Raw genomic sequence first — 12337 nt, 5'->3', positions numbered from 1 at the left:
TCAAGAGGCCTACGTTTCACCCAGTGAAGGAACTGGCAACGGCACCCTGCACCAGACGCAGATGGAGAGTCCAGCATTCACCTATCTAAGGTGAGCACGTTGACCTTGGGGCTACACGGAAAAGTGAGGAAGGGAAAGGGAGAGAGATACCTGACAACCCCAGATCATTAACCCCATATTCTTTCACCTGCAGATATCTCACTCTTCGAGTGAGACACACAGTGCGAAGAGGCTCAGCCCCGGAAGCCAATCGAGTCCTGCACTTCACTTTTCGAGTCACAGACACCATCCTGCCAAGACCGGCGCCTCCGTGGGAATCAGGTGAGCGTTAGTCATTGCGAGAGCAACTTTGGCGGAAGGCCCTGATGCCTGTGTTGAACTGTTCCCTCGTGGCCAAGAAGCCAGAGTGTGCGAAGCCCGTACGTGCCACCTTGCCCGTGCTGAAAACGTGGGGAAGGGAAGCTAACTGCTCAACTATCCTGGCATATAATTTCTTGAACACTTCTTTTGCATACGTTGTTCCCCCACACCATTCTGTATTTAGAAGTAAGGATTGACAAAAGGTTTATTAGGATAGGCCCTTTTATAATGACAGACTCCACTAGGACTGTGTTATCAGGATTTGATGGTCATAGCCTGCTTCCATCTTTAGATTTAGGTTTAGATAGGTGTTTTACCAACCCATTGAGGTTCAATACCTTCAGCTATCCCTCCGCATATACCTCCCTTCTCGAGCTCTTCGATCCTCTACCTCCAACTCACTCAGGGTCAGTCGTTTTTCTAAGAAACGAGCTAGGGGTAGATCTGTCTTCGACTGGGGCCTCCCTCTGGAACAGCCTCCCTGCCACTCTAAAACTTGAGGAGAACCATCTCCGGTTCCGGAAGCACCTCAAGACCTTCCTCTTTTCTTCTGCCTTCGCTCCCCCTCTTCCCTGCTGATCTGTTCTCTCTTGGCACCGTGCACCTGGCCACCCTCTGTCTTTTGGGCCCAGGTACCTGCTCATCCTGCCACCCTCCCGCACTGCCTCCAGGCCACCCCTTGCACTGGGGTCTGTATCTGTACCCATAAAGCCCCCCCTTTTTCTTCCTGCACTTATCAGACCTACCCTGTCTGCTGCCTTAAACCTAGCACTTGCAAATTGCTGGCTGCATTACCACTGTTTGTTGCCTATATTATTTATTTATTGTTATTTATCTGTTTCTCCTCTGCTTCGCACTTTCCACCTCTCCCCCCTTCCATGCACTTTTCCCCTCCCCCTCTCCAATGCACTTGCGCGTTCTCAATGTCACTGGGCCTAGTAAGATCGCTGTTTTGTTCTCCCGTTCCCCTCCCTTGCCTTGTCGCGCTCTGAAACACTTTTGTACGAGCGCGATAGAAATAAAATATCAATCAATAAACACCTTTGAACTGTGATCACTTGTCTGTCTTCACTGTCTTATACCATGCCTTCCTTACACTTCCAATGCAGCCACATTTCATCGTCCTGTGTCCTTCAATATGAATGATCAGCAAGTGCTGGGTGACCGCTGGCTGGGGCATTTTTGAAAAATACCTTGCGGCCTATGACAGTTCGCCAGGAGACTTCTAATCAATCTAGTAGGAGATGAAGTGGGAGACATTGTTCCCAATTTTCCTCTGAACGAGCTCGACTTCTACACAGGACTGACGGAAGCATTAAATGCATATTTCGATCCTCAAATAAATGTTGATCCTGCACGACATAGCTTCAACATTGCCTGCCAGTTGACAAGCAAATCTGTGGATGTATTTGCGACCCATCATGGCAAGCTTGCAGCTCACTGTGACTTTCACAAATTCATGAACGAAGAGGCCATTCGACTCCAAATTATTGGAGGCTGCGTGGTCTTCATTCAGAAAGAAATTATTCCGGCGAACAGCTCTCTTGCTACAATATTACTGATGGGCAGGACAGAAGCCAGAGCAGAAGCCCAAACGGCTCAGCTAGAAACTGGTAAAGAATCCCAAAAGGAGCAAGTGTACCAGGTTTCATATACGCTGAAGAACAAATAACCTTCCCGAAGAAGGTTTTGATCTAGGGGAAGGTCTACCGGTGTGGTCTGCTCTTCCCACATGAAGGTGTGAGGTGCCTGGCGCTAGGGCAAATCTGCAGCACCGGTGATGGGTAGAATCGCCTACCTGCTGTCTGCAATTTGGTACCCATGAAACCAAACAAAGCAAATGTTGTGCTGGATAGACATATGCATATGGATTTGCACCAATAAGAAGTGATTCAAATGTGAGAAGGGAATTTGGGAGCCATGTTTGTCAAGTGACGGGGAGATTTCCATCGCCCTCGCCACTCCAATGCTGGGTTGGAAAGGACTATGTTAACTTGATGAGTGATCTGTTAACACCCCATGCAAGTGATGTTGATCTGCTCGTGGGGGATCCATCCAAATTTCATTGATACAGGGGCAACCCTACAAATCGTCCCCCCGCTACTGGTACCATGCGAGTTAGGGGTGTTTCACTGGGCTGTAAAGGGTCCTGTGGCAAATCGTGGGAAATTCTCCATGACCCTTCAGTATAAAGGAAGAAAAGTATCCTCTGAAATTCTCGTTCTTCAAGGTGAAGTACCAGGAAGCAATTTTCTAGGTCGCTCCTCTACAATCACAATGAACATTGCAGCAGTAATTTATGCCATGCAATACACCTATCCGATGATGCAGAGATCGCCCTTGCTATTTAAAGGACTGGGGTATCTCAAAGCAGACCCGGTATTGCTTCAAATTGATCACACCAATGGCTCAGTATCCTTGGATGATGCCCATTCACCTTCAGCCACAAGTTGAAAATGGAATAAATTCCCTCCTGGCTAGTGACGACATTGAACCAGCATTTGGTGCCACTTCATGGGACTCCCATATCAAAGCAGTGCCGAAGAAGAGCAGGATCATTGACATAGGCATATGCGTTGACATGAGACGAGCCATTAAAGCAATCGGAAGAGGGAGAGAGCCTGGGATGCATCTGGATGACATGATTTGTCTACTAAATGGAGCAAGGTTCTCTTCTAAATTTGATTTTAAATAGATCATATTGGAATGAGCTGGACATACAGTCCAGGTACATCACGTTTTCTATCCTTGTAGGTCTAGTCTGCTATAAAAGACTAAGCTTTGGAATTTCCTCAGCAGTGAAAATATTCAAAGAGAGCATTCTAAGAGTGATACATAATATACAGACCTTTACAGCAATGACATTTTGATTTGTGAGTCCACAATAGAACAACACGATCAAGCACTGATATGGAGGCAGGACTGACTCTAAATCCTGACAAATGTGTTTTCCACAGGTTAAATTTTAAGTTCTTTAGTCATATTTTCTCACAAAAGGAGATGAGTCCTGATCCTGGTAAAGTTGAGGTGACCTTGAAGATTTCAGTGATGTCTGGTCATTTATAGGGATGACCAGCTATTGGAGCAGGTACCTGAAGGAATTTGCCACCAAAAGCACACCACTAGGAGAACTTGGTAAGTAAGAAGCTGTGTTTCAGTGGTCCAAGAGTGTCAATTGTTCAGCTATCAAGGCAGGAGGAAGATCGTTTGACTGTTTTGCAGCAAAGGTGGGAAAGGTAGCTCTGCCAGCTTTCGACAGTTTGAATTTTGGTTGCATCAGTTTGTAAGTATAGGCTGTTCTGCAGGGCCTGTTCGATTGATCCCTGATCATTTACTGACACAAGTAGACGGTACTGGAATTGGAAAGACATCTGTGTGCAATGGATAATGTCTTGATTATAATTCATTCTCTGATCGGAAGCCAGTGAGCATTTTTTCTTGCGGCTGAGATGTGCCCCGTTTTGGAATATTGAGTGCTGCTCGGGTGGCGTTATTCTGGATCACCTGTACTTTATTAATGTTGTGGCAGGAGGTGCCAGCGAACTAGACATTGCAATTAACAAGTCTTGATCCTATGATGGCTCAAGCAATGGTGAGACAACTGTCCCGAGTGAGGAAGGATCTAGAGGTATTGATCCGTTTTGTCGTCTGTGTGGAGAATGAGGCAATAGCATTCACTTGGTACTATTGTAAGAATAGTATCAAGGTATACTCCCAGTGTCTTCACTGATGGATACTGGTATTTGAATGCCGTCAATGTTGAAGGATATGTATTGGGCATTAAGATTCTTGATCACCGCCAGTGGCCCCACCAGGAGGAGCGCTGTCTTTTTTGTCATTCAGACAGAGGCGGTGGGTGGCCATCCATGCCTGGATCATTGTGTACACTTTTAGTGAGTAGGAGTCATCTGGGTAGTGACCGTACAGAGTGAGGAGGATTTGTGATACAACTGCATAGTTGGTGTAGGATATTCCAATGAAGTCTAGTAAATCGAAGAGGGATCTGGTAAAGATGTTGTACAGGGTGGGGGGGGATACACAAGATCCTTGGGTTACTCCGCACAGGAGAGGGTCAGCTAGTGCGCTGTCATTTTCGGCGACCACTCTCATGGAGCTACCCTTAAGGAAGGATGTAACCCATCTGAAGGAAGGATGGCTCGGGGGGGGGGGGGGTAACGTGTTGTCTTGGAAGCAAGACAGGACGGTGCAATACAGGTTTGACTCCTGATCCCACGTTTAGAAACCACTCGCTGGTATTAATCTCGTTATGAATGAACAATAACATTTAAAAAATAAACTTAAATCGAATGACTTCAGTTTAAAAGTTTGCAGCAGAGGTGAGATGTTGACAAAGGATTTGATGGTCGACCTAGTCGAAGGCAGCTGAGAGATCAAGGAGGAGAAGGGCTGGTTTCCCCTCATATCTTGTCTCGTCAAGCTGGTTCTTCAGGCTGAGCAGGGCAGATTGCATGCTATGTCCCAGCCGGACTGTTGTATATGATATGGCATTTATAATGCGCCTATACACAAGTGTTTCAAGGTGCCACAAGGCAAGGGAGGGGGAACAGAGGGAAGACGGAAAGCGATCCTACTAGGCCAGGTGTCATTCAGATCGTGCAAGTGCATGTCAAAGGGGGAGGGGGAGAGTGCAGGGGTTGGGGACAGTGCAGTACATGGGATAAAAAAAAAATAATAAGTAGAAGTACGGCCAGTAAGTGGCCAGGGTAAGTGCAGGCAGCATGTGTCAGGTGCTGGTAGTGGGACTGTAGGGATACAGAAACAGTCCCAAAGTGCGTGGGTTGCCAGGAAGGCACTGCGGGTGTGCGACTGGTGGGGCAGGGGACCTGGGCCTGAGATCAGAGGGTGGCCAGGTAACCAATGCAGTTTCAGTTTCAGCCAGGAAGGCAGCAGGGGAGAGGAGGAGAAAAAGCAGAAGCAAAGAGAATGGTTTTAAGGGGCTTACAGAACTGGAGATGATTCTCCTCAAGTTTCAGGGAGGCAGGGAGCCGTTCCAGAGGGAGGCCCCAGCCAGCGAAGGAGATCTACCACCAACTTGTTGCTTGGAGAAGTGACTGACCCAGAGGGAGTAGGAAGCGGATGAGTGAAGAGCTCGAGAAGGAAGATATTTAGGAAGAGAGAGTTAAAGGTATTGAAGCCCCCGGCCCCAGAAAGCCTTGTGGACAATGCAGAGGGTTTTGAACTTGATCCTCGCAGCCACAGGGAGCTAGTGAAGAGATTTCAGTCCTGGAGAGATATTATTCCCTGGGCTTGAGGCCAAGAACAAGTCTTGCAATCCTGTTCTGAATGAGTTGCAGAGGGTGGAGAGTAGAAGCAGGCTGATTTAGAAAGAGGCTGTTGCACTAGTCCAGCATAGAGAGTACCAGAGCTCTGCAGACAGTGAGCTTCTGGGGGAAGGAGAGGAAAGGAAGAATACCTCTGAGGAGGTGCAGCTGGTAGTGTGACTTCTTAGAGACGTTGGAAATGTGAGGCAAGCAGGAGAGTGTGGAGTCGAAGATGACCCTGAGGTTTTTAGACTCACAGGTGGGAGCAGGAAGAGTGCCAAGAGAGGCAGGCCAGAGAGTGACAGGAAAGGAGGGAGTGGGTGTGCTGATGAGGAGAATCTTGGTCTTACTGGCATTAAGGCAGAGATCATTGGCAGCACACCACTCCTGGATGGTGGACAGACAGTCTGGGATGAGAGAGGGAGAAGAGGTGGCTGAGGGTAGCCTGAAAATTATCTGTCTCATATCTGCATAGCACTGGAAGTTGGGGCAGCGCGTGGCAATGCGGTGGAGAAGAAGTGCCAGGTATTGGTTGAACAGCCAGGGAGAGAGGTTAGACCCCTGCGGAACACCACAGGCAGAGATAGAGATAGAAATAGAGGAGAGGAAGGACCCAAGTTGAGCCTGGGAGGGTCGATAAGAGAGGAAAGTAGTATACCCAAAATCTGGTTGGTTTCAAGGAATCTTTGAATTTGGATGTGTGCTGCTCTGTTCAGGATTTTCAAGAGAAAAGGGATGGTGGTGATGGGGCGATAGTTGTTGGGGATCGCAGGGTCAAGTGTGGGCTTTTTGATCAGAGGTGGAGTACCCAAGCTTCTTTAAGGCTTGGTGGTACTTGATCAGAGGAGAAGGAGGCATTAATGAATTTTGTGATGAATGGGACCAATTTGTCTGAGCAGTCCTTGATGATGGAGTCGGGCCGATGTTGCCTTTCCACCTAGAGGGTTTTAAGCTCTAGGTGAGTAGTCGGCAGCGCTGATGGAGTTTTGAGCAAAGATTGCTTATGATGGATTTTCCTGTAAAGGGTGTCCATTTTATCCAACATGGCATTTTGTATGTTCTTGCAACAAGCCCCCGTCTTTGGTGATGATATAAGGAGGGGCCACTGGGGTTTCCAATTCCCTCAGAATAGTGAGGATCTCTCTAGTGTTGGATTTTGTGCTGGCAAATATCGTATTATATGATGTACAGTTTGCCAGGATGATGGCTTGCCTATTGCGTTTAGCTCCCTCAGCAAATTGCAATTTCTGGGTGTCTGTGATTGATTTCTTCAGTTTGCTTCTGCCAGGCGTTTGTTAGCCCGGAGTTCATGAGTTCGGGGGTGAACCAGGAGTTGGTGTGTTTAGCTATTTGGGCTTTACTGGGCGCTAAAGGTGCGAAAGTGTCCCCTGCTGTTTTAAGAGTTTGCGTATAGCCTAGCAAGTAGATTGTGGTCATTGGTGTGCAGATACTGTGGTTGGAGTGCCTTTAATAAGGGTGCAATGTTGTCCTTTGTATGTTTTTGAGCGCTCCAAGCCATGGCTAGCGGCAGGGTGGTGCGGGCGTGCATGGAGTGCTTAGTGGGTGGGATGGTAAAGGATACAATGTGGTGGTCGGTACAAGGACAAGGAGAGTTATCGTAAACGGCTACCTGGCAGTTGAAAGCTGCTATCAATCCAGAGTGTAGCCTTTAATGTGGGTGGGGCTGCGGGCGCAGTGTAAGAAGCCCAAGGTACTGAGTGAATTGGCCATATTAGTAGCATTAAGGTTGGTTGGATCATAAAGGCCAAGGTTCAGGTCTCCTAGAAGAAATTGTACTAGATGTGAGCTTGATATTGATGCTCAATATGTGCATGAGATCCTCTTCAAATGCCAGGATCGGGCCGGGAGGGCGGTAGGCAATGTAGATGGTGATGGTGTCGGTGTGGGAGAGGGACAGTTAAGCGGAGAGTAGGTCATAATTCCCTGCCATGGGTACTGTAGCTTCTCTGATGGGGAGGGGTTCTTTAGCAGTCAGTGCTACCCCACCTCCTCTTGAAATAGGCATGACGGATCTGTAGATGGCATAACCAGAGGGGGTGGCCAGTGATACGGTTGGGCCAGAGGCTGCATGCAGCCAGGTTTCTGAGATGGCGAGGATAGCCAGGTTGTGGGTAGTGATGAAGTTGTTAATGTTGAGGCCATGAGCAGCAATAGATCTTGTGTTGACCGCAGTCCCTTATATTGGTGCTGTAGGTGAATTCGGCTGGTTGGGAGATGTGTGGTGCTTTAGTTTGGCTAGGGTTCTGGGAAGCTGGTAGGGTGGCATCCTGGGGTGTGGGAAAGCTGATTTTGGTGTTTTGGATGTTAGGCTGTTCAGAGACTTGGTTTTGGAGAAGCATTTGATGTTTGGTGATCCCTGAGCCATGACTTTCCAGTGGGGTACTGTGTAGAGTGGTAGTTTTGGTCATGAGACTGTAAGTGCTATGTTTGGGTCTCTGGGTGGTCATGGCGAGGTAGCCTATTCCTGTCAAGTCTGGGCTTCAGGCATGATGAGGCAGGTTCTAGAGCAGAGCCTGCTATTCCTTCAAGCCTATTCCAGAGGGCGCGTGTCGGGAAGGTGGGTAGTGCTGGACTCCTGGCCACTGATCTAGTAGGGACTAGAGAGGTACTCTGTAGTGTACAGTTCTGCGTAGCAAGTTATGGGAAATGCTTGCCAGTGGAACGCGGGCTGTGCTGTTGGTGGCACAAACTGGGAGATCATTATGCAAATGTCTGAGCTGCTGGGTGCATATTTTTGATCTGTCACTTTTTAGGGAAGTGACAGCGGATGCTAGCCCCATGGGGCTGCGGGTAATACTCGTTCAACATCATCCTAAGAGAATGTACTGGAGGGCAGCAATGGCACATGCAAGCAAAAGGACTGTTGTATGGGCATGTGAGCACTTCCATATGTTCTTGTTCGGGAAAAAGTTTACAATAACCACAGATCATCAAGCTCTAGTCACTATATATGGGAAGCATCAATGCGAAAGATGGGGTTTACGACTGCAGGATTTCGACTTCAACATCGGCGACATGCGCAATCAAGAAACTTCATGTTCAGATATCAACTTCCTGATCTGTCTCCGAATGTATCCAATTTGAACAAAATGGTGGCCCAATGGTGGGAGGACTATGGGCTAAAAAATATTACTGTAACAAGAAATGTCTTGCCACTTACGAATTCTACTTGCATCAATCCTGCATGTTTCTGAATTTAGTGTTCCGAGGAATATAAATCCCTCCTATCCTTCATGTGCCAAAAATCTGGTTATTATGAAGAAATGCAGACTAATTGTCTTTCTTTTTCTTGGCCATTTTGAATTGGGCTCATTTATTTTATAACCTTTTCATAGCATTGCCATATTTGTTTCTCAGGGTGCTAAGTTTTCAAACACAAAACAATGGGTGATTGAACATATATACATAGTGAAATCAGCATCTGCATGTGATTAGATGTGAAGAGAATTTTTCACACAGCAAAATAACCTTATTCGTATCCGTATCATGGATCATGCACTTTTAGTCAAAATTATTACATAGACATGTTTGCAATTTTGAACTCCTATTTCTGGGTTTGTTTACAAATTAAACATCAATTGAAACATAGTAAAATAGAACAATAGATCACTGTGTTCCTAATTCTGTGTTTGTTGAAAAATTAAACATCAAACAATAGAATAGATCACAAGGCAGAGTTCCATCCTTCAGCATTTCATTAATTGTGGGTCACTGTGTTCTACATCAAGCATAGCGTGATCTAATCATGGTTTGAATAGATCACAAGACAGACAGAGGGTTATTCAATCCGTTAGCATTTCATTAATTGTGCTTCATTATGTTCTACATAAAACATATCATGACCAATCCCGGGTCTCTATTAGTAGCATCAATGATGGATTGGCGCTAAGTGTTGTAACTTTTCCTAATCCAGTGACCTTTCGGAAAATGTTGTTGGCACCATCTGGTCATGCCAAATGTGTCAGAGTACAACGCAGCCAGACAACCCGAAGCCCCTTCGAATGTCAGAAATGCCATGTGGACTCAAATTGCAGTTGATCTTTTTGGGGCATTCAGAGATGGCAATTATTGGCTGGTAGGCATGGTTGAATACTCCTGATTCCCCATTATAGAGATGGTCTCTTCTATGGCCGCAGGCACAGCAATTCTAGAACTGGACAAGATCTTCTCAGCATGGGGGTTCCAGATGCACTGAAGTCCGATAACTGACCCCCATTTAGTGGCCTGGAATTTCCTAGATTCATGCAGTACATGGGCATTCGTCACAGGAAATGTACCTCCCCTGTGGCCTCAGGCCGATGGCATGGTCGAGAAATTCATGCACAGCCTCAAAGTATTACAACAAAATGAGCTATGCTCCATGTCACTGAATCGGGCACTGTGCAATATGCTATAAGACTAGAAATTTGCTGCATTGGACCACAGGAAGGTGCCCATAGGAATTGTTGTTTGGAAGAAGATTGAAGACTAGGCTTCCTCATCTCCCAGAGCCTCCTTTTGGCTCAGGATCAAGAAGTATCTGGGGTGGGTAGCGTGAAGAAGCAGAACATGAAGAGGTGTGCTGATCAAAGGAGACATGCCATGGACTTGTTTGTGCAAGCGGGGGACAGAATGCTTGTCTATCGCAGACGAGAGAAAGTCGGAGTCCCCTGAGAGTCTCTCATGTCAATGGGGTTGATGGTGACGGCCCACTCACACAATCGAGTTGTCACTAGGAATGTATCTCATTTCAAGAGGTATTTTGAGAGGGCAGCTGAAGAAGACAGTGATCAGAGCAAAGAGGAGTCTGGCTGGTAGCGGTCGGGAATCCTGGGTAGAAGGTGAGCAGAGGGGCGTACATATGAGACCAGTAAGATGCATCCAAAAGCCTATGCGTCTCATTGAGATGTGAGAATGCTGATCAGTAGAGGGACATGGACACCATTGTTGCCTGGGGAGATGTCTTGTCCCGCAGCTGACAGTTAATGTTGGACGAGTGAGTGCTGCAGACCCGCGTCATGAGGCCTTGTCCAATGAGCATCCACACAAGTTTTGCCGCGCACAGACATTCTCAGCTTGAGGAGAATAAACACGGTTATACACTATGCCAGCTCCCATGTTATTCCTCCAAGCATCATACACGTAGTACACAAGGGTACACACAACAGGCACCTTGGTGGGGACCCATACTGTATACTTTAAATAAGGTAAAAGGGGACATAATGACAGTAGGACTTCAGGAGAAGTCCCTCAGGCCATCCAAAAGAATTCTGTTATTGAAATTAAAATAAATGGGGACGACCAAAATGTTGAGGGGACCTAAAAACCGTCCTAGAACCCCAAAATAGGAATTTTTATGTAGCACATGGAAGGCTAAAACGTGTTCCGGGTATGGAAATTGCAGCACCAGGATTGGGGTTCCATCAGAACTCCAGAAGTATTTGGCACACGTTCAATAAAATGAAAAATACTCCGTCTCTGAGCTATTGAGGGTCTGTGTCACTGTAGCTGGATGATTTTAGACTAGGGAGCACTGTGGACGTTACAGGGCTCTTGCTTTAAAATTAGTTTAATGCATTCTTATGTCATTGTTAGTTAATCCCGTTAGACTCTGCCTGTAATTACTCCACTTAGAAGAATTTAAAGACATTGAAAGTAAAGTTAAATGAACCTACTGTGATTCTTGTTAATGATACTTTTATATTCATTACATGTTGGTCTTTCACATACCCTGGTGTCCGTTTAATACTCCTGGCAAGAGGCTCCTAAGTGTAAACATTTACTGACTCGTTTTTCTTGTTTCAGATCCAATGTCTTTGTGAGAGAGATTGCTTTAAGTTTGCTGTAAATGGTGAACATTTGTTGCAGTTCAACCACCGCATGAAAGAACTTAATGAAGTTACTGCTCTTTCGATCCATGGAGACGTCACTTTGACCAGCTGTGCACCAACCATGGTTTAAAATATTTGAATTTTGAAATAAGTCTTTGACAATGGTGTCTGTAGTCCACATTTCCTTAGAAGGCTTGTTACCCTTTTTGTTAAATAAAAGTGAATATTTTTCAGCCCTCGCTGTTGATGTAACACATTTTTAATGTGCTCTTTTAACAGAAAGATGCAAGTTCTTTCTGCTTTTCTGAAATAAAAATGGATTCTCCACATGTTTCAAAGAATTCTTGCTGACTTTGGTGGGTATTGTATCGTAGACCAATTTAAGCATCGTAACTATTACTTTCCTTTTTTAGGGCGGGGCAATGAGGTTCATAAGAAAAGTAAGTCTTCCAAGTATTAAACGTTGACACATAAGTTTTCACTTTTGTTAAAGGCTTTGCCTTTATCATCCCACATGATCTCACTACCTGCCACCTGTGTTCATTGTTTGCCCAGAAAGTACATAATTTGCCAGATTTGACCATGATAAGCTTCGGTAACCCATCATTACTTGTCTCAGGAGGATAACTCAGCAGAAACATGCTCTCCTTGGAAGCAAGACGATGAGAAGCCACACCAGTTCGATCGCCGGATCCGCGCTTAGAAACCTCTGGGTATTAAGCGTGTTATAAATAACATATCATATATTTTCACAAGGATGCAAGAATTTATGGTATATGTGCTAGCTCTTTAAAAAAGTAACCTTTACATAAATGTTATTTTAAGATCACTGCTGAATACAACATTCACATGTTTTATTGGAGA

General features: G+C 45.9%; 1 protein-coding gene across 1 annotated transcript in view; it reads left to right on the top strand.

Annotated features, from left to right (window-relative positions):
• LOC138497212 (galectin-3-like) overlaps window positions 1–11802 on the top strand; it is a 167689-nt gene extending 155887 nt beyond the window's left edge. Inside the window, exon 6 of the mRNA XM_069620536.1 lies at window positions 11448–11802. Within this exon, the coding sequence (XP_069476637.1) occupies window positions 11448–11603 (156 nt within the window). The 3' untranslated portion in view covers window positions 11604–11802. The remainder of the gene's footprint in view (window positions 1–11447) is intronic.
• Window positions 11803–12337: the final 535 nt, after the last annotated feature.

This window comes from Ambystoma mexicanum, chromosome 5q, assembly GCF_040938575.1.
Source record: "Ambystoma mexicanum isolate Mex_15411 chromosome 5q, UKY_AmexF1_1, whole genome shotgun sequence".
In the NCBI taxonomy this organism is placed as follows: Eukaryota; Metazoa; Chordata; class Amphibia; order Caudata; family Ambystomatidae; genus Ambystoma; species Ambystoma mexicanum.
Note: the sequence above shows the minus strand (reverse complement) of the source record. Positions and strands in the feature narration are given on the sequence as shown.